Here is a 22,367-nt window from a genome sequence, read left to right as displayed (position 1 = left end):
GGACACACAAAGCAACCACAGCTACATAACTGTGACTGTACAGTATATTGATAACTGGCAAACTGAATCGTATATCTTGGCTACCCAATTACTGGATGAAAATCATACCTCAGAAAATATAAAACTGACAGTGAAGTTGATTCTGGACGAGTTTTGTGTACAACATCAAGACAATTGTTCACTACAGACAATGCCAGTAATATGAAGGCTGCCTTTTGAGAAAATATGTGAATTGGACGTTCATGTCATAATCTAAATCTTGTTTTGTCACATGGACTGCGGCAAACAGGTTTGTATGGCACTGGTTTGCCTTTTCAGATAGCCCAGCTTATTGACACCTTGAAAGAACTAGTGACATTGGCAAAAAAAAAACCCCAAAAATTAACAATCAACTGGTAACAACATTTGTAATAACACGATGGAACAGTGTGAGTGGCAAAACTTTTTTTTTCTCTATACACTGAGTGCTGAGCCAGGTTTTAATAGAAATTTGTTTTGTTTGCTGGCTGATATCAATGAAGACTTGTTGGCTGATATCATTTGAGTTTTGGAACCAGTTGATGTGGCCACAAAATGCCTTTCTACTGACAAAAGCCCTTCATTGCATCTAGTGTTACCTACCAGAATAAAGCTGCAAAAACACTTCACTGAAAAGGAAGGCATACAGGGGCTTCTCCACCGGCCATGGATGAACTGCAGCTGACGAAATGCTCTGCCTTAGCATTGGAGCATTAAGCCATCAGGTCAAACACCCCTACCATTCCTGAGTGAGCTGGAAGGCCATTGACCCCCAGCTCCAACAGGAAACAGCTGAGAAATTCCACCTGAACATTGTCCTTGCTTGCAATATGGACCATCAAGAGAGCCTGCAGATGAGTCTCTGCTCTATGGTAGAAGCTCACAGCTTCTAATGCCACAGCCTGGCTCCTGATGCCACCTTTTTGCTGCCGCCATGGCAGTGTCCACCATTACTCAAACTGCCTTCCCCCAAACCAGAGGAAGGAACTCCACCAAGGCCAGGCACACTGCCCAAGTCTGTAGGTGGTTGATGGACTTAGGAAGCTTCTAGCAAAGACTAGGCAGTATGCTCACCATCTGAGGAGACTCGCATCAGTGGTGACCATGATCTACTCACTCTAGGTAGAGTCCAGCAAAACCACAGGAAGTGAACAGGATTGTCCCGTCAATCCAGACTAGCTCTCACCTTTGGCAGGTAGTAGCAACTAGCACTCAAATCCTGAGAGAACAGGGCCTATCAAGATGGGAGACCGGACTGCAGAGGCCTCATGTGTGCTAATGCCTAAGGAACCACCTCCTGAGTCACAGCCACAAAGCTTGAGAGCTGCAGATAGTCCCAAACCCTGGAAGCTGACAACTTAGTATGTGCTTCTGGGCCTGAAGCTTGACCACTCAGTCCTCCGAAAGGGAAACCATCTCCTGTGCCGAGTCAAAGTGGACTCCCAGGTTCTCCAAGACTTGGGAACAGAGTAGCTGACTCCTGACACAATTTACCACCCAACATAGACCCTCCAAGAGGGTAATGACCTGAGAGGTAGCAACTCGTGCTCCACCTTCGAGTTGGCTCAAATCAACCAATCATCTAGATAAGGATGGACTAAATGCCATGGCACTGCAGATTCATTATCACCATCCCCTTGGAAAAGGTTCAGAGAGCCGTGGCCAACCTAAAGGTAAGGGCCCGAAACTGAAAGTGGCACTCAAGCACACACAAGTGAAGGTATCAGTTGTGGTGATCCACTAGGGGAATGGTCAGATAGGCTTCTGTGAGGTCCAAGGAGATCAAGAACTTGCCCAGATGAACTGAAGCAATCACAGACCAAAGTGTATCCATGTGAAAGTGCTACACCCAGAGACAAGCATTCCCCTTTTGAGATCCAGGATTAGTCGAATAGAGCCTCCATTCTTTGGAATCTTAAAATACATGGAATAATTCCCCAGGCACTGCTCCACCACTAGGATGGGCTACACTGCTCCTAGCTCAAGAAGATGCTTTAGTTCTGAGCCACAGGGAGACACCAAGAAGGTATTTGGGTCAGTGTGGGCCAGCTCCAAGGAGGAACCCTTCTCAACATCTCCAGAACCAACTGATTGGAGGTGCTGTGAGCCCAGTCATGGCAGAAGGGGAACAATCTGCCCCTACTGGAACCACTGAGGTGCCTAATATGCCCTCATTGGGCAGGCTTGCCAGCTCCATCCCTGCTGGAGGAACCTGAGTCTCTAGATGCTTTGGGGCCACAACATAAACCTGGCTTAAAGAGTCTTCCCACGGCGGAAGCCTGGGCTGTTGAGCGTCGAAACCACTGAAAAAGGCCTGCTTCCTTGGAGGTTCGAAGAAGAGCGACCAAAATGGCAAAGGGAATGGAACTCTTCTCGTAAAAGGCAAGGCTAAAGAGCTTAGGGCTCTTCAGCCTGGAAAAGAAGCGGATGAGGGGCGATGTGATTGAGGACTACAAGATCCTGAGTGGTGTAGAATGAGTAGAATTAAATTGATTATTTTAATCACTCCAAAAGTACACTCAAGGAAATTACATAGAAATACTTTTAAAACAAATAGGAGGAAATACTCACTGAATAGTTATGCTCTGAAACTCTCTGCTGGAGGATGTGGCAATAGCGGTTAGCATATCTGGGTTTAAAAAAGATTTGGACAAGTTCCTGGAGGAAAAGTCTGTAGCCTGCTATTGAGACAGACATGGGGAAGCAAATGCTTATCCTGGGATTTGTAGCATGGAGTGTTGGCACGATATGGGTTTCTGCCAGATACTTGTGACCTGGCTTGGTTACTGTTTGTAAACAGGATAGTGGGCTAGATGGACCATTGGTCTGACGCAGTATGGCTACACTTATGTTCTTATGAGTGACCGCCAGTCACTTTTTCTGCCTCAGCTCAGGAAGCTGGAGAGGCTCCCCCATATCCTTCACTAACATTTCTAGATTCTCTCCAAATAACCACCTCCAAAAGGACAGCTGACTGAGGAGCTTTTTGGAAGCAGTGTGTGCGGTCCAGTGGCACAATCACAGCCAATGGTGAACTAAGCACGGAGGTGGCCACTAAAGAAAAGATGCACCAGATTGTAAAGGATGTATGCCAGGAAGGCTGTGCCTGACTCCAGTTGAGACCTCTGGGGACACCGGCAGACATCAGCAGGTACAGCAACCAATGCAGCATAGCTCTGGCCACGTAACCCCCACAGATGGCAGCTTTATGCTAGACACCTCAAAGGTGAACCCTAACCTAAACTGCTGTTCCTGACATTGTTGGGAAACTGTGGGGTACAAATGAGATAATAAATAAATAAATAAATTTGCTTCTCTTGGAACTCCCTGAGGGCTGAATCTCCTTGCACAGGTATGGCGGTCTTTTTTGTGATCGCTGTGACAAGCACATCTACTTTACAATACTTCAGCACTTTCCACTTCCTCAGGGATCTGTTTCTGAAGTCTGAAATAGTCCATCACAAGAGGGGCAGACAGAGCCAGCAGCTGTGTTCAGCTGCCAGCTCATACAGGCAGAGCAGTGTCTGCTGGTAGGCATGCCCAGCCACATGACCGGCGCATGCAAGCCTGCCTGACCACTGGGGGCCATTGCTCACTTGTGTGTGCTTTTTTTTTTTTTTAACTCAATTAGCTTTATTCCTTAAGGAAACAAAGCTAAACATGAATTTGAAACTGCCAGGGAGCCCAGGGGAATACACTCAAAAAGGGGGTGTATGGGCAAGGAGGGGATGGGGACCCACACCCCTCTGGTAAGGCCCCATAGAGCTGTCAACACCTGTCCCAGTAAATGCTAAGAATTGTGACTGGGGGCAGTGGAGCCACACTGTGGGCTCAGTCAGGTCCAGTCTAGAAACTGGGGAACCTAAGAGCAGTCATTAGGCTCCACCTTGCTGTGCAGCCATGGCCAGCTGAGCAAGGAGCTAGGCCAGGGACTGGGAGCACCAAAGCAAAGCTTTAATGACCTACCATCTGCTAGAGGTAGAGAAAATACTGGAGTTTCACACTGAGCGCCAGCAGGTTATACTGGTGAGTTCACTGGAAGTAGAGAATGACATGGGGACGAGGACAGAGACACAGCGGAGATGGGGACAGGGTCAGATCCCTGGGGGTGTGAACAGATCGACGGGGTGGGGATGGGGACAGAGCCCATGGGTTCAGGAACAAACTGTCTCCGTGTCATTTTCTTCTTTGAAGCCTGTTAATTGAACTGAACTGTTATTTATGTTTGATGCAGACAAGGATATTTTTATTTTTTGGAAAAACAAGCAATCATGCTGGCCACAACTAGCAAAATTTGCATGGGGGATCCTGTACATCCTGCTACCAGCACATCTTCTAAGAAGACATCTATTGCAGGAAGGACTGTGGAAGACAGGAAAGGTAGACTGAATCCTGAGATTGTTGAAGACTTATTCATCCACTGATTTAAAAAATCATAACAGTGCTTCATAGGGCATATTTCTCCCCTCTAGGGCATGCAGAGCGGGTTGTATTTTGTAACCCTGAACAATTTAACAGGGTGGATTAGGATTCCTTGGGGAGTAGAAGTCAGCTATTGTTGGGGTTGGAAGGGTAGAGGGTGGGATGGAGTTGTTGTTATTATTATTGTGTTCTGTTTGTAATTTATACACAACAGTTACACAGCATATTGTTCCTTTCTGTGCTTTAATAAAAAGATTTAATATAAAATCATAAATGTTTGAGGCTTCTGCAGATGAGGAAAGAGCTTATGGGACGGGGACAGAACCTACAGGGATGGGACGGGGATTGGGAGGAGATGGAGACAGAACCCATGGGGACGGGGACAAACTTTGTCCCTGTGTTGTTCTCTAATTGGAAGAAATCCGTTTTTCTCTACCACCATCTGCTGGTAGGAGGGAATAACAGCCATTCATTTAGAACGGTATGGCCCAGAAAACAAGGAATGGGGAATGGAGCATTTGAGAGAAAATCTGGAGGGAGCAATAGCAGATCAGGATTCTGTAGGGGAACTGAGGTTGTGGATGTTAGGGTGGGAAAGAATGAGCTATGGAGGTCTAGGGAAGGGTACTAGAAGTTTTTTTTTTTTGAAAATGTTGGAGAGTTCTACACATCTTCCCTCCCCCCCTCCCAAAAGAAAAACCTCTAGCAATTAATTATCATAGCTTTATATGAGAGGTTCTCAACCCAGTCCTCGGGACATACCTAGCCAGTTAGGATTTCAGGGTACCTACAATGAATATGCATGAGATAAATTTGCATGCACTAACTCCATTGTATGCAAATTAATCTATTGCATATTGGAACACATGGATCCTTTTTCAGATCTATTCAGATATTCTTTCTTTAGTGATGGTTAGAATCAAAATCAAACATCTCAGAGCTTGGCAATCAGAAATTAAATGGAGAATGTTTTATTTCAGTAGAGTTTTAACAGGTTTACAAATAGCTAGAAAACTATTGCTTATAAAGATTTGCAAGCTGATGTTTGGATGGGCAGCTTATAAATATGAATGATAGTTAAATCACTGAAGTCCTCTGTAAAGACTCTACTAAATTTTTCTTTCCAAGGAATTGGGAATATGTATAGCATCATAAGGATGTACACTGGCACTTGTTGCAGCAAGAAGAGTATATGCCCGAGGATCATTCATTATTCATCATCTATATTATTTGTTTGGATATACTATCAAAAAACGGGTTATCAGAGAAAGTTTATCAGCCTTCAAACCAATTATAAATATATAGTATGTATAGTATTTGTTTGGATTTGTTATTGTGATGTTTTCGTTTTATTGTGTATGCTTATCCCACTCTGAATAAGAGCTGTTTATAAATGATGATAAATGAAATTATAGATACTCTATTTTTAAGGCTCAATTAGTAAGGCCTAGCATTCCTATACCATTCTCTGTTGAATTTAAATCTAATTTTGAACTTCTGTGTATCTTCATTTTCTACAATTAAATTCTACCAGTCTTCAATTTTTGATCATTAGACTTGTTTAAAGGTCACTATTCAACAAGAAGGTTAAAGTGAATAAGAGACTTCCCTCTAATATTCAGCCTGTGTTGGTTAGTGGTTTTAAAGCCACTGGACTGAATCTACCTCAGATATTATATACCAAGCCATATCAGGATCAGCCACAGACCCAGAAGTTATGCGGGTGCCAACTGATATTCAGTGCCGGCACCCATATAGCTAACCAGATAAAGGCAGCCCAGTTTAGTTAGCTATGCGGGAACCAGCACTGAAAGTTGCTGATGCCCGCATAACTGCCTGTTCTGCCCACAGATCATCTCTGCATTGTATTGCTGATCTTGTGTCCTAAGCCTACATCTTTCACGAGGAATCAATTTTTTCAGATTTTAAGAAAGCTTTAAAGAAGTGAAAGCCCACTTTGATTAGGCTATTGAGATGTCCTGGTTGGGACATGCACGATTTTTTTTCTCCACTTGTGTTTTACAAAAGGCTCTGCTGGACATGTTGCCTTTTGTAAAACTTCTATATGAATGCTAATAAATACACATGTATTTTCTGGGATGTCTATCAAGAGCAGCAATTTTAGACATGTACACAAGGATAAAAACAATGACATCACTAGGAGCTAGATACTTTTATACCATTTTCACAACACACATCTCATGCATTACTAAACAGTTAGCTAAATCATTCCAGCATCCAAAAGGAAGACTTGCTTTTCTTGATCTCCAACTGTTCATTACAAATAAGTAATCAAGTGACTCACTGCAAGTAGTTGGAATAAGAGTTCTCTCCTGGTAGGATGAATCTTTGTAACTCCATGCTGAATTAATTGACTGTCAGACTGATGAAATGGAGATTGAACTTCTGAAGAGTTAAATGTTGAATGCAGTGGGAGAAGGATATTGAACACCTATGGTGAAAGGAGGATGTGTATTCCAGGGGTGGAGAAGGGAGGAAGAGAGGCTGTGGATAACCTTCTCCTAACTCAAGATGGAGAGTTCTGCTCTGGAGTGAGGGGTGCAAAGAATACCCATAAGGCTAGGGGGCTGCAGATAAACGGGTCAGAGAATGAGCATAGCAGATCTCCCAGTGCCTGGAGACAGTGGGCCCATGGAACATTTGATCTATGAGAAGAGAGATTATATGCACTAGCAGGATATTGTAGCATGTAAGTCAAACTAGCAATAACAATACAAAGTAAGCAAACATATTCACACACAAATGTGGGGGTAGAACATACTTATGTGCCACTTTTACAATATATGCTGGCACCAACATATTAAGTAGGGGATTTTTAGAAACCTGTGTCTATAAGAGGAGCCAAATAAGAAGGGGAGTGGAATAATCTATTCCTCAGATTTTGATATAGTGTTAGACACCACAGAGGTTTTGCACATTGTGCTTTCAGTCAGTGGTGGAGACTCCAGGTCCAAATAAAAAGATAGCCAGCACTTCTGCATACCTCTCAGCAGATGGAAATGCCAATGCAGACATTTCAGATATTTCGAAAGGTACAAATCAAAGTAGGGTATACACAAAAAGTAGCACATATGAGTTATCTTGTTGGGCAGACTGGATGGACCGTGCAGGTCTTTTTCTGCCGTCATCTACTATGTTACACAAATAAGTACATACATACATTTTTGACCCACCCAAGCCAAACCCAAACGAAATCTGTGTTGTGGAAACGGTGGCTTTGTAAAGTCTCGATGTACACTTGTAGCCAATCTATCTATATGTATAAAAGCTGCTATTTCTTTGTGTAGATGCTTCTAAAATGACCTCATTTGTTGCAAAAGAAAGGCTTTTAGAAAACGAGCTGTTCGTTCTTTATGGAGCAAGTTTTTAAAAACTGTCACAAAAAGCATTTTTTTCTGGTAATTCCTTCCAGTTTTCTTTGTATTTCCAGCTCAGTTGGAACCAGGGCTGAGACCCCACACCATGAGTCTCTAGGTTTCTTTCCCTCCCATTTTTATATTCTTCAATATACCTACACACTGTCACTGTAGCCCTGGCCATGGGACACTACAGCAGTGCTATACAAAACAACACAATACAATATAAGGTCTTATATTCCGCAAGGATTTAGTGCAGATCACAAAATTTAAGACAAGAGAACAAGCATCTCTGATATGCTAAAAAAAGGTAAAAACAAAATTAAGTAATAAACAATTATCAGTTTTCAAATATTTGCTAACAAATAAGTTTTCAACATCTTTCTAAATCTCAGTTATGAGGATTCGTGTCTTAATATTAATGGTCATCAAACTCGAATGCTCCTAATAACGTTTTTAACAATACCTTTATTTTCAATACATTACATTACATTAACCCAACAATCTCAGGAACTCAATCTCTCAAAACCTTTCACTGCACCATTCAGCTTCCACACCAATTTCTCATTAATTAAACATGGTTCATCTTAACTTCTTATACATGCTACCCTGCTCACACAATAGCCATCTAGAACAAAATACCATCCAGGAACAAGTCCATGTATATTGTGCCTAGGCACAAAGTCCTTGCTGGCAATATAGAGTAGCTTTTGTTAGAAATAGTTCTTTAACAAGGTGAACCTTCATCCATACGTGAATATTAATCACAGGTCAGCTCAATGGGTTAGCGTAGCTTTAAGAGAGCTTCCATTTGACTTCATCAAATTAGCATTAAAATTCCTCTCCATATTAATATTAATGGTAACAAGTTCCAGCATTTGACAGCCTGATATGAAAAAGAGGCACTATGAAAATGTTCATAGCGTATACTTACAGACTGAAGGAAAATGTAAAATATTGCAATCCCTAGTACGTGAGCAATTAGATAAGAAAAAGAAGCCATGGAACTAAGAGCTAAATCATATGTTGTCTAAAAACAATAGTACATGTTTTAAAAATACGAGCTCTTGAACAGAGCCAATGGAGTTCTGTTAAAGAGGAGTTACCGCTTCAAAATGATGGCCTCCAATCAGTCTTGCCACTGTACTTTGCAAAATCTGATAGCAGCAGAAACATTTTCTGAACAGCAATATATAAAAGGTTATAGTCTAAAATAGAAAGTATTATGGCTTGAACTAGTAGAGTCAATTGTTTCTGAAGAAAACAATCTTTAACATGACTTTTTTAATTTCAAATTCCCAGAGTTTTATTGGCAGAAATTGAAGGGATCAATAAAGTAATATCATCTGCATAAGAGAAATAAGTTATTTAGCTTTTAAAGAGGTACAAAAAGTCACATAAATTGAAAAGTATAGGGGAAAGAGGTGAACCCTGAATTGATTCAAGAATCCTATGTATACCCAGACCCCCTTTTTCAGCCCTGTTGCCAATTATTCCCTGCAACAGTCAGGCCCCAGTGCACCTTCAGGGATGAGAAGTTTGGGTTTGTGGTAGTAAATTCACCTGTACCTGGAATCACAGTTCTGGGACTGATACTGGCTAATATGTGTTGAACTTGTATCCAAACATGTAGCTGCTTTCCAAGCTCTCTAGAAATCCCCAAGTGCTCCAAATTATACCAGAGACCAGGCTGAATTCAACAATAAACACTTAATGTACCCATAAATTTCACTGTACACATTATCCTTTGCAAATAAGTGTTCTTTCATGTTATAAACAATCAGATAATTACATTATTACATATAATGGAACAAAGCCTTAAAATTTGCTTCATATACAAACACAGTCCAAGAAAGAAGGAAATAACTGAGGGTTCACAAACAGACTTTTATTGAAGAATGACCCTACTTGGCCAAGTTTTGGAATTGACCAAGTAGAATCATTCTTCAATAAAAGTCTGTTTGTGAACTGTTGGTTGTTTCCTTCTTTCCTGGACCACCTCTGCTGCTTTCCTTTGACTTATTGTTTCTGCGGAAGTTTGCTCATTTTTCCTTTGCCTTTGTCATTTACAAACTCTTTTCAACTCTGGCAGCCTAAAAGGAGCAGACAAAAAACATTTTTTTTTTGAGGAAGAGCTTTCAGGGTATGCACACATTTCAACTGGGACCCAAAGCAATATAGTGGAGATGTAGGATTTGTTCTTAGCAGTTCTGGAGAACCTTATTTAAGGCTTTGCTTGAGGTTTTTTTTTTTTTTTAATTATTATTAGTATTTGCACTCATTTTAGGACATAGGTTCAACTCATCTTGTTGCACAGTCCTGTTTCTCTCATGTGCTGACTGGCTACTGCACGTGAGTGTACACTGCTTTGGTGGTTTGCAGGCAGTGTATAAAAAAAAAATCTTGTTTCTCTTTCCTTCACGGCTCAGAGAAAGATTGTACCACTTTTACCTTGAGGTATAAAAAAGTTGGGTGAAACACACAGTCCAGTGCAGTTTGGTGAACAAGTCGCTTACATTCAAATGAGCTTGTCGCAGCCAAGTTTCAGCTTGTGCCTGCATCAGGAGCAAAAACCGTAGTCTAAGAACAATCAAAGTAAAACATCAATAACAAAGATACAAAAAAACCAACTATGACAAAACATACCATACTGCACCTGAACCAAATATAAATGAAAATAATCTAGTTTATATAATCAGTTATAATTTGCAGTATTGCTTTATTGCATTGTTTTAAATAAGATCTTTAATAGATATTTATTTATTTTTGAATTATTGGAATACATTTGTCAGATACAGTTTTACTATTTGGAGATTAAATAAGGTTACAGAGTGTCCAAAAAATTTTATAATTGTGTGACTTATGCACTTACGGCAGATGATGTACTGGATTATTTTCATTTACATTCTTATTCATACACTTTATGTATGATTTAAAGCATGCAGTTGTCACAAGACATTTTATTCATGTTCACATGATTAGGTATACATTAATTTATTTGGTTCAGGTGCAGTATGGTATGTTTTTTTTTAATAGTTGGTTTATTTGTATCTTTGTTGATGTTTTTAGATTGTTTATGCCCCTGATGCAGGCACAAGCAGAAACATGGCCATGTCAGCCTCATTTGAATAAAAGTGACTCACCATACTGGGCTGGATGTGTGTTTAATCCAATTTTTTTATACCAATGTGTTCTTTTTGTTGGATTGTGCCACTTTTACCCTGATGAGATGCATTCCTCCCGCACTTTTTTGACAGGTCTGGGCTGTGAAAAGCCTAGACTTGTCAAGCATAGGGGGCTGGAGGTCAATGGGACCACCAGACTCCCAACTACCCCTGCCTGAGCCAAGTGAAATGGGGGGGGGGCTGGAGGTTTGGCGGACCTCCGGTCCCCCCCTGACACAGGTTCAGCAGCCTCGGCAAGAACCCTGAGCTGACTGTACCCAACCCCCCCCCCCCCCAGCAACAGGGGGCTAGAGGTCCAGCGGAACTGCGGCCCTCTGACCCCCCCCCCCCCCCGACAGGTTCAGGGAGGGCTGGAGATCCACTGGGTCTCCAGCCCCCCCAAAACATCCCTCAGATGTCCCTGGTGGCCCAGTGGGCTGTGGGTGAATCCCACCCACTCCCCTACCTTAAGTTGGAGGAGGGAGGTGGCCTCCCTTCTCTTCCATCAGTACCGCCTGAAAAATGGCACCTAGCTCTGCCCAGTGCTTCCTGGGATGCGCTGGGCAGGGCTTCACACCATATAAGGGAGCTTTTCCTTCCAGAGTCTCCACCACTAACCATTCACATGTTGTTCAGGGCTTCAGTAAATTTACATGAGATTTGGCTTCTCTTGCCTTTATGGCTGACTTTATAATTGACTGGACCCACAGTCCCTTCCATTTGGCCTAAAGTTTGTTAGCAGAGGTGGGTAACAATACTAGTACCTGATCTTGGGACTGAAATTCTCGCTGCCTAGCATTTTTATCATAGTAGGGTTTAACTGTTCTCTTCCCTACCCTGGGGCATTGGGGTTTTCTTAAGAGTGGGTTCATCTTTTCTCTCGTTTCACCTTTCTTCTGCTTCCATATATCTTTCTACAAGTAAAGTAGCCGCCTTTATCAATCCTGGTCCTTGTCTAACAACCCAAGATTTTGTAGGGGAGGGTAAAATAGTTAGAAATTGCTCTAATACTACTGTCTTGACCAAATCCTATGGGGCTTTCTTCTCCAGTTGTAGCCACTGGGAGGCTAAATCTAACAGTTGTACAACAGATCGAGGTCAGTTCCCTTTTTTGAAAAATACATGCTCTAATCCTCCTTCAGTAATTCTTGGCTGTGATTACCAACCTGTCCTGAATAGCTGCTTTGACTTCCTTATAGTACAAAGCTTGGGTGTCATCTAGTGCTCTTATAAGCAGCTTAGGTCTCCTCAGTTGTAAGGGGTCAAAATAATAGCCCATTTTTCAGGAGGCCACTTTGTGGCTGTGGCCACCCATTCAAAGGTGACCAATAAAGCTTCTGAATCATCCTCTGGTCCTAAGGGGCAACCCTCTAGACTAGTCCACACAAGAGATCCCAAATACTTCATTGGAAAGTCTCCTCAGAGTCCCATTGGGTCTCATCTGTGAAGGCTCGATGCAAGGTTCCTTAGTTCCAGTGCCTGCACTTCCAGTAATTGCAGTAAAGGTTGTTGCTGTTGTACCTGTTGTTCCAAGGTCCTGGAGAACTGGAGGTCCATTGGTTCTTGCTGGACCTTTATCTGCTCTACAGCCCACTTCATGAAGGCTTCCGACACTATCTTCTGCAAGTGGGAAAAAGAGATAAAACACCAAGTACCGCTCTTTAAGCTTCAGGTGTGCCTCCCTCCTTTTGGATACTCGGCCCCAACCAGCCCATCTCAGAACCCTTGCCTTCTATCTACAACCTGTATCCCCAAGGTACTCTTAAAAGTGGTACAGGTGAGTCTGCACTTTGCAAGGGTCCTTGGGCTTTCCAATACTGCATGTGGTCTCGTCATTCACCACCCACACGTATAAACATGGGCCGAGTGATTGTGAAGACTTTTCTTTTTCCCTCTTCTACACCATCCAAACAGGATCATCCTACAAAACTGGTTAGTCTGTGATTACTTTATAGTAATCCAAAACAAGGGTTAGTTCACTATCCCTTTATAGCAATCCAAAACAAGGGTTAGTCCACGATCCTTTCCACGAGAAGGGTCTCTCACCTTCAACAAGGGTGAGAACAATCTCCAAATCCTTAGTCCCACCACCCGTTGGGTCCAAAATTGGATCTCCCTTTACAATCAGTTTGAATTGGTGATTCCCTACAGTCCATCCCTGTTGGCCGTAGGAAATACTGGGGAGAACAGATATTCCCCCCTTCCACCTAATAGGCGCCTTTTCTCCCTTCTCTGGTCCTATTTGCAAGGAATGTCCACACTTTATCTTTTCAAATTAATTTTATTATAGCTCATGAGAGCAGAGGTTACCTGGGACCCTCACATAACATAAGAATAGCCATCCTGGGGCAGACTGATGGTCCATCAAGCCCAGGATTCTGCTTCCAGCAGTGCCCAATCCAGGTCACAAGTACCTCGCAGAATCCACTATAGCAGCAAGCATGCTACCAATCCCAGGAACAGCACTCTTTCCCCACTTCTGTCTCAGTAACAGACTTGATCTTTCCTCCAGGAACTTGTCCAAACCTTTTTGAAACCCAGATACACTAACCACTGTCAATACATCTTCTGGTAATGAGTGCCAGAGCTTTAACTATTCATTAATTGAAAAAAAACATTTCTTCCTATTTGTTTTAAAAATATTACCATGCAACTTCATTGAATGTCCCCAGTCTTAGTACTTTTTGAAAATATAAACAGTTGATTCATGTTAACCAATTCTACACAACTCAGGATTTTGTAGACCTCTACAGCGTCCCCCCAAGCCATCTCTTTTTCAAATTGAAGAGCCCTAACCTCTTAAGCCTTTTCTCATATGAAAGGAATTCCATCCCTGTAATCATTTTGGTCGCCCTTCTTTGAACCTTTTCTAATTCCGCTATGTCTTTTTCAAGATACAGAGACCAGAATTACACACAGTACTCAAGGTGAGGTTGCACCATGGAGTGATAGAGGCATTTTAGTATTCTTTGTCTTATTTTCAATACCTTTCTTAATTCCTAGCAATGTTCTCCCTTTCTTCTATCAGTTTTGAAGAAGATATAGAGCCTGTGTGTTGTACATGTTTTACCTGTAGACACAAGATCAGAGACAACCTCCCTCTTCCCTTTTGTGGCTACATGTCCAACTTCCATGCAGGATCTTGGTATTCAATGAGAATATTCTAGTAATTTCAGTTTTGTTTATGGCTTTACTGTCATTTCAGTTCTGGATGCATCCAAACTGATTCCTTTCAGATCTTTTCAGGTAGGCCTATTTCGATTTTGGTTGCTGGTATTTCAGGGCTGAATTGGTGGCATCTATGCTTGATTATTATTATTTATTGCACTTGTATCCCACATCTTCCCACCTATTTGCAGGCTCAATGTGGCTTACAAAGATCTGTTATGGCATCGCCATAACAGGGAAGAAATACAATTGGTGTTGCAAAGGGGTAAAAGAAAACAGGATCTGGTTATGCAGCTGTACAGTGAGACATTCTGAATAAAGGAGTGTAAGGGTTGTGTTCAAGTAATTATGGGTTCTCGAGGTAGGCTTTGTTAGAGAGGTTTTCAAAGCTTTGCGGAAGCTATTTAATTCGTTGATCGTTTTCAAGTGAGTTGGTAGTGCATTCCACATCTTCGTACTCATGTAGGAAAAGCTGGACGCATGTGTTAGTTTGTATTTGATCCCTTTACAGCTGGGGAAGTGTAGGTTGAGAAAGGTGCGGGAAGATCGTTTAGCATTTCTGGGTGGAAGGTCCACGAGGTCTAGCATGTAGGTCGGGGCGTCTCCATGAATGATTTTATGAACAATCGTGCATATCTTGAATGTGGTACGTTCTTTCAGTGGGAGCCAGTGTAGGTACTTTCTTAGGGGTTTTGCACTTTCATATTTTGTTTTTCCAAATATGAGTGGTCCCCATGCTGAGCTGATTCTTTTAAGAATGAGTACAACTGTAAAAGATCAGTTATGTTCTTTTTTTTATTTATATGTACATGCAAGCCCACATCTTTCCCAGAAAGGCTTACATGGTGGTTTGGGAGAGATGCAGACTTCATTAAAAAAAAAGAATTTTTAAGAACACCTGGATGAGTTGTCTATTATTCTTGTTACATCTTAACTCCAGAAGGAGTCTCTCTTTGGCACAATGCAAGTACGGAAAGATCATTAAGAGGGAGATTAGTTACTGTATGGAGACATTGCCCCCTCTCCCCACAGGAACATCATAGAATATTGACTTACCGGCACGAAACATCAAAAGTTCATCACGTACCTTCCTAAACCTCAACTACCCTAATTGTAGAGGACTCAAATACAAATCATTACACGCATCTACCTTCACATACCTCTGCACAAAAGCATGGAATAAACTACCGAATGTTATAAAAACAACACGTGACTTGACCAGCCTTCAGGAAATTATTGAAAATGCACTTGTTCGAAGAGACTTACAATAAGAATCCTCCTTAATGGCTTGATTCATTCTATATCTAAACTAACCACTTACTGATCCCTCTGAATTGATTATATTAGTCATATTATTATTATTGGTCATTATATTTTACTGTTTTTTATGTGTTATGTAAATCATTCTACAAACCTATCTACCTTTTTTCTTACAAAGTAATATGTTAAATTAGAACAAACCTCTTACTCTGTTCATAATTATACCTTTTGCAATATAATGTAAGCCACATTGAGCCTACAAATAGGTGGGAAAATGTGGGGTACAAATGCAGCAAATAAATATATTACAAATAAAACACCTTAAAAGCATGCTTGTCTTTAGACCATTACCTAACTGATGATGATTTTTGGCATGTGACAAGAGTAAACAGTTTGTTTCTGTACCTCATTTGTATCTTATAATAGTAATAGGTGTTAGTCTTTTGATCTGAAGGTAGTCCAGTGCCCTTGAGATGAAAACCCTACCATGCTTGGTCATGAAGAGATGACTGATTTTATCAGAAATAACTGATAAGCAACCTCTGGGCTAGGACTTTTGTATGCCATTGGAAAACTTTATATTGGTGGATTTTGTTTGTTTAATGAAGCAGAAAAGTAGTCTTATAGCATGGGATGGTTATTCTGAATATGGGAGATGTCTGCTGCTGTTTCTAATAATACCTTCCTTTTTTCCTGAATTTCTAGGCTGGAGACACCTCAATTGGCTGGGCTCTTGGTTACATGCTGAACCTCACCAACATGATACCTGTTGAAGAGCCAATCTTGCGCAAGGGAACAGAATATGGCTCCTGGGTTGTTCTCATCCTTCTCTTTGTGACCATCATCCTAATCGCTCTGGTGCTGCTGTTCTTTCTGTTTCGTAATGGGAAGGACCATAGCTCTATCTAAGAACAGAAAGGAAGAGCCAACCATCTTATACCCTCTGCTGAGATGTGGGTACATGAATAATTATGGAACAAATCTGTTCATTTAGAAAATGTACAGTGAGGTCCATGCTTCTTCCCATTTACCCTCCAATTGGCATTGCTGAGGAGAAGCAAATAGTCTTCCATGCTTCAAATTTGGGAAAGTGACCACTAATTATAAATCAGATATGGGGATGTAATCTGTATAAAAGATATGTTTCTGCATTATATTTTATGCAGTTTTATCATGTCAAAAAAGGAGGAAGATGGCATTTTTCCCGGCTGTCATTTAGGAAGAATTTGTTACTGACCACTGTTTTATCATCTTCTTGTCAGTTCATTTGTATTCAGTGGCATTTTCGTTTATCATGAAGCATCTTGTAATATTCATTGGTTACCAGGAAAAAAATGACTATGTTTGAACTTGAGAGAAAAGGAGAATGGCTCACTCTGGCTTATATGCAAGAGGTGAGTTTACAATAACCAGTAATAGATTAGAGTCGGGACTCCCAGCATTTATTAGAAAATAGATACCTATTGAAAGAGCCCTCATGCCTCAACTGAATTAAAAAAAAAAAGTTTAAGGCTAAACACTGCGCTGTAAGGTGAAGATCATAGTTATATAAAAGGGAGCACTTTCATTTGCATAATGAATGGAGCTGACAATGACATTTCCTTTGAGGAAAAAATTCCTTTTATCCTGCATTACTAAGAAGAGTAATATGGTGCTTCTCGATAGAAATTGGAAATTAAAAATAACCTGTGTGGTCCATTAGAACAGATAGAGTTTACCACTATTGGAGCCTATGAAGGAAGATGGTGAGGAAATTAACAGATTTAAAACAATGATGCCACCTTAGCTGAGGGTGAAAAATAAACCCAAAGCACATGGGTTGGCACAATGAAGGTCAAATGATTTAGTGTCTCTTAAATTTTTATATATACTCCTTTGTGTTTGACTGTATATTTTGACACAAGGTGTGTGAGTTGCTGAGTATTCTGGGCATTTGTTTGATGGTGAACATTTTGTGGGTTGCTGTCTGCTTAGCCCTATACCTACTTTCCATCACTTTCTTCACCAACTGGATCTTCAACATGAAGTGACTTGGCACTGAATAGATCACTGTGAAATTACTGATATCCACTGATGCTAAGGGAATCTGCAGGTCTCTTACTCTTGACGCTTAGTTTTACCATCACTACAGGTAACTTTGGCCTTTATGGCAGAGCTGGATTTACATTTCATGTGCCCAATGGAACAGAGAGGATTGTGCTGATCTGATGTCAAAGGAAGGGCCCCAAACTCGTGCATTGTCTTGTGTGGTGTAGGAGCCCTAAGATAGGTGCTAGCTCTGTGGGTGCAAGGAGTGCTTGTTGGAGTGGATTCCTTCACTGTGCCCAGGGACGGGTAATCTGAGTTTTTTTGTTGTTGTTGTTGTTGAATTCAGCATCTCCAGTCATTTTAAACATGTGTTTCCCATGCTTCCTAAGGCATGTACCTATCAAAATTCTGGCCCTGGGCAGGAGATGAATTTCTGACATCCTACACTGGGTACATAGGAGATACAGTTCTCTATGTAGTCAGAGCTCACTGGTAAGAAGAGTTAATAGGTGAAAGTAACCCATGGACACAAGGTAAAGGGATTGGATTAATAAGGTTATCTAACTCCACTGTCAAATTGAGGAACTCTGGATTGAGAGATTAGGGGGGAGTGGATGAGGAGCGAGGTGCTGTGCAAGAATACATATCTTCTTTAGCTTCATGAGATGAGGGGTTTCACCCAGGGCACAGGTGCTGTCAGGCTAATATGGCTGACTGCATCAGATAAGCTTTAAACACATATTTTACTGTTACAAAATGACACCAGGCTGAAATGTTTGGGCAGACAAGCTCTGTATGATAGTGTAGTAAAATTCCAGTTACCTCGAGAACATATGGGATCTTTCTACCCACTCATAATATGGCTAGATTAAGCAATTTTCCCATCAAACTTGGTCATTATAGTATCAAATTAGTTCAGTGACTTTGGAGCTTGTTTACTAAAGTGTGCTAGGTAATTAGTATGTGAATTAGTGCATGAGTGCAGTAACTATTACCATATTGGCATGACAGATTGTGCTAATTTGCTTGCTAACTGCAGAGCCTGGTTTGGGGTGGGAAATGGACATGGACTGTGCATCTATTGCATGCTAATGGTCACTAGTGCAGCAAGTGCAGGTGCACTTACCACCTTCGAAATAAGAGGTGGTACATGCATCTGTGCTAATTGCGAATACGTAACTAATGGTAAAGAAGATTTCTGTACAATAACTATATAGGAACGTGCCCCCAAAGCCAGCACACAGGCTTTGCATTTAGTTTGCATTCGTTGCACAAATTATTGTACACTTAAGTACAGAACTTTACTAATGTGTGGTAAACAGGCCCCTTTGCTTTATGCTACACACATGTCCATCTGTCTTTAGCTCTCATGGCATAGACTTAAAACAACCGGTAAATGCAATGTGAGAAAGTTAAACAAGGACTTCACTGCATTTTTTGCTGTTTTTAGCATACAGTGAGGCCAATTTTCAAAACTACTTATGCAGTTAACTGTGTGTTTACACCTGTGTGTAAACAAAAAAAAAATTTTTTTTAATTGCCTCCTTCCCCCAACAATAGCATAGGTAAAAGTATGGGAGTAAACATCTGATATTAATTTGGGAGAGAAGTAAATGTGCAGATTTCCTATTTGAAATGTGATTTAGGTCTTAATTGGATGGGAATCTATGAAATGTATTCACATGCAAAGTAGACATAAAAGATAATGAGTTGAGGTATATATATTCCATATAGTAACTATACTGCCTTTGCCAGTTAAATCTTGTTTCATAAACAACTGCCACATTTGAAGGCAATCACTTTATGTATCATGTGTCACCACTAGAACAGACACAAAGCAAGCCCTTGCAGTGTGTATGCTGGCCAGCATTTTCAAAGGAAATGCCTGAACAGTTTGCCTTTGAAAATGAGCTTCCAGCCCTATGGCTTCAAAGCCACCCGTAAGTCCCCAAACACCCAGGAGAATGAAAACTAGCACCTGAAAGGAAAAAACATCTGATCCGTATTCCACTCTCTGTAGATAAAGATGTCCTGTGCCCAGTATAATTTGAAAACTAGCTTTTCATGCAGTACATCCTTTTGGCTTAATAATGATATACTGAAAAGGATGTACTGAAACATGACAGCTCTTGTGTATCTCGGTGTCGAGCTAATTACCTGGAAGCTACCTTTACATTTCAGCCAGTTTATCGGGTGAGGCCTAGCCTCTTTGTACAGGGTTTGGCTGGCTTTGCTGCTGTAGATGGCCGAGTTCACTTTTAGTGATGTGGAATATTTTTGAGGGTATGTGTGCAGTTATAAAAATAAGTCTTTACTCCTCCTATTTCCCTTTCAGTGTGTTAGTTTGCTCCTCCACTGCTAAATACTAACTCTTGCTGTTTTCTTCCATTTTATATGAATAATTTAAAAAAAGGAGTGGGGGAGGAAGATCTCTCATTTTTTTTTTTAAATATCTTTTGTGCTAATAAAATAATCATTACTGAGGTGTGAATGGTTTCATTTATTTCACTGTGCATATAAAGTTCTAGAGTAGTGCTAGATTAGTAATATATTGTACATCTGTAGTTAGTTGAGAGCCATATGGCCCTGTCTGCACCAATCATGGTGAAGGTAGTTAATAGCTCTGAACTGTACAAGCTGGACTACCGTCAGAAAATGTTGCTGTCTACCTGCAGCTCAAGCTAGGAATCCCCCCCCCCCCCAACCCTTGGTTATATCTGAGAACATACCAAGGCAATGCTATACTTAGACCTGGCTATAGTTATACAGTATATGCTGTCTGTTTTGGTCATTCCTTTTAAAGTAGATGAGTTCTTGATATCAATTTTAAGTATGACTGCTTCACCAAACCCAACACCACAGTTGCTAGGTGCTGACCCCAGTGTCCAATATGGTCAGAAGTCTTAGGTAAAGTTACGTTCAAGTACCTATCTGCACAGCAGTGGCAAGGTCCCCTAGCCAGGTAGACAGAGTTCAGACAAGAATCCCTCTTGAGCCAGGAAGGACCTTAGAAAATAACCAGGTTTCTGTCTGCTTCTCATTCGGAGACCCAGCCTTTCTTGGGCCTGGTGAGAGGCCTATTTGGGAATTCCCTTAGCCCGATCCCAGGACCACGGCCTTGAATTTGGCTGGTTCTTACATCCATATGAAAGTTTGAGCAAAGAAACCACACAATCAACTAATGGAAAAATAATCTCCCCCTATAGCATTACAAAGGTCTTGTAAATACACCAGCATGTTGGGCTGTTTTGGGTCATAGAGATGTGTTTCAACCACAGAGTGATACAACAGATTTCACTCCCAGGTTCTTACAATTAACTGCTTTAAAGGGAGTGGAGTAGCTGCTTAATTGTTAGGGCAATGGGCTGAGAATCTGGTGAATTGGATTTGATTCCCACTGTAGCTCCTTGTGATCCCGGACAAGTAATCTAATCTTCTATTGCCCCAGGTATGGAAGAAAAAAAAAAAAAACACTGACGGTGATCCCACTAGGTTCAGAGAAAGGCAATATATCAAATCCGTGACACTTTACAATGATCTTTTGAAATGGGTAACTAGAATTTAAATGTTAGTGGTGTTTTTCTGCCAGCTGGCCAATTACAGCAAGGATATCAGTATTTGTGCTGTGGAAAAATTGTTTTCCTCTCCCATTTTAGGATACCAAAAGCAATTTAAATCAAGTCTGCTATGCTTAAAAGAATAGATAAATGTGAGAGAAAAGTTGGGAAAAATTAGATATGCCTTGCTCTTCAAATCAACAAGTTGGTAATAATAATCTGGGTTTTGCTACACATAATGTGCTGCTTGTAACATAGACCATGCCATATGTCATTTTATTTTATCTGCCAATTCAAACCAACTGCTCAGGCTCTATAATATTTTTCAAATACTGTTTCAGAGATGCAAGTTACTCAGTTCCAGGTTGGAGATTTTGGACCACTCCTGGATTTCTGGCCACCCCATCCTGATGAATTATGGGACTTGCAGCACTGATTTCAATGGGCAGGATCAGACACTACAAATTCTACACTGCTTTGGGATGCTAGTTCAAAACCAGCACTTGCAAAAAGGCTCCAGCCTGGAACTGGGTAACTTGGCATCTTTGCTGCCTTCATCTCCACCATCTTCACAAAACCATCATCCTTTATGTAAAGAAATATTTATTTAGACTACATCTGGGTCTATCCTCTTTCACCAGTCCTCAGTCCATTGAAAGAGGCCTGCCTTCTCTGTATAAACTTCTTGGGAGTATGTAAATCACTGTCAAATCTCCCCTACTTTGTTTTTCCTCCATGGTATACATATTTAAGATTGTTAGATCTGCCCCGATATGCTTTACGATAAAGACCATTGACCATTTTTGTAGCTGCCATCTGCATGGACTACAAGATTCATATCCTTCTGAATGTGCAGTCTCCAGAATAGCACATAAATACTCCAAATGAGGTTTCACCAAAGACTTGTAGAGAAGTAGTATCACCACACACACCCCTTTTTTTTGGCTGACCATTCCTTTTTCTGTTTACCCAACCATCCATCTTTGGCTGTTGCTTTATCTACTTGTTAGTCACTGTACGATCATCTGACAGATATTCAGTGAGCCTTGTTCTTGTTTTCATGCACAAAATTTCACCCTTATACCAGAGACATGGAGTTGTGCAGCCCTAAAGCACGACCCTGCATTTCTTAACTAAAAACCTAGATGAAGGCTGTTGAAAACTTGTAGATTGTATGATCATCTTGTCCGGTGGTTCCCAAACCTGCTCCTGGAGGCCCCCCAGCCAGTCAGATTTTTAGAATATCCACAATGAATAGTCATGAGAGATTTGCATGAGAGGAGTGCATGCAAATCTCTCATGAATATTCATTGTGGATATCCTAAAAATCTGACTGGGGGGGGCTTTGGGAACCACTGATCTAGTCCATATTT

At 41.1% G+C, this 22,367-nt stretch overlaps 1 protein-coding gene across 2 annotated transcripts in view; it reads left to right on the top strand.

The window, feature by feature from the left end:
* ENTPD2 (ectonucleoside triphosphate diphosphohydrolase 2) overlaps positions 1-19,920 on the top strand; it is a 238,373-nt gene extending 218,453 nt beyond the window's left edge. The window contains exons 9-10 of one of the 2 annotated variants that reach the window (XM_030207024.1): positions 16,115-16,362; positions 16,765-16,775. In XM_030207024.1, coding sequence (XP_030062884.1) covers positions 16,115-16,318 — 204 coding nt within the window. In that variant the 3' untranslated portion in view covers positions 16,319-16,362; positions 16,765-16,775. Of the gene's footprint in view, positions 1-16,114 lie in introns of both variants that reach the window. The other variant, XM_030207023.1, reaches the window with a different exon arrangement.
* The last annotated feature ends 2,447 nt before the right edge of the window (positions 19,921-22,367 follow it).

This window comes from Microcaecilia unicolor, chromosome 6 (genome assembly GCF_901765095.1).
Source record: "Microcaecilia unicolor chromosome 6, aMicUni1.1, whole genome shotgun sequence".
Classification (NCBI taxonomy): domain Eukaryota; kingdom Metazoa; phylum Chordata; class Amphibia; order Gymnophiona; family Siphonopidae; genus Microcaecilia; species Microcaecilia unicolor.
Note: the sequence above shows the minus strand (reverse complement) of the source record. Positions and strands in the feature narration are given on the sequence as shown.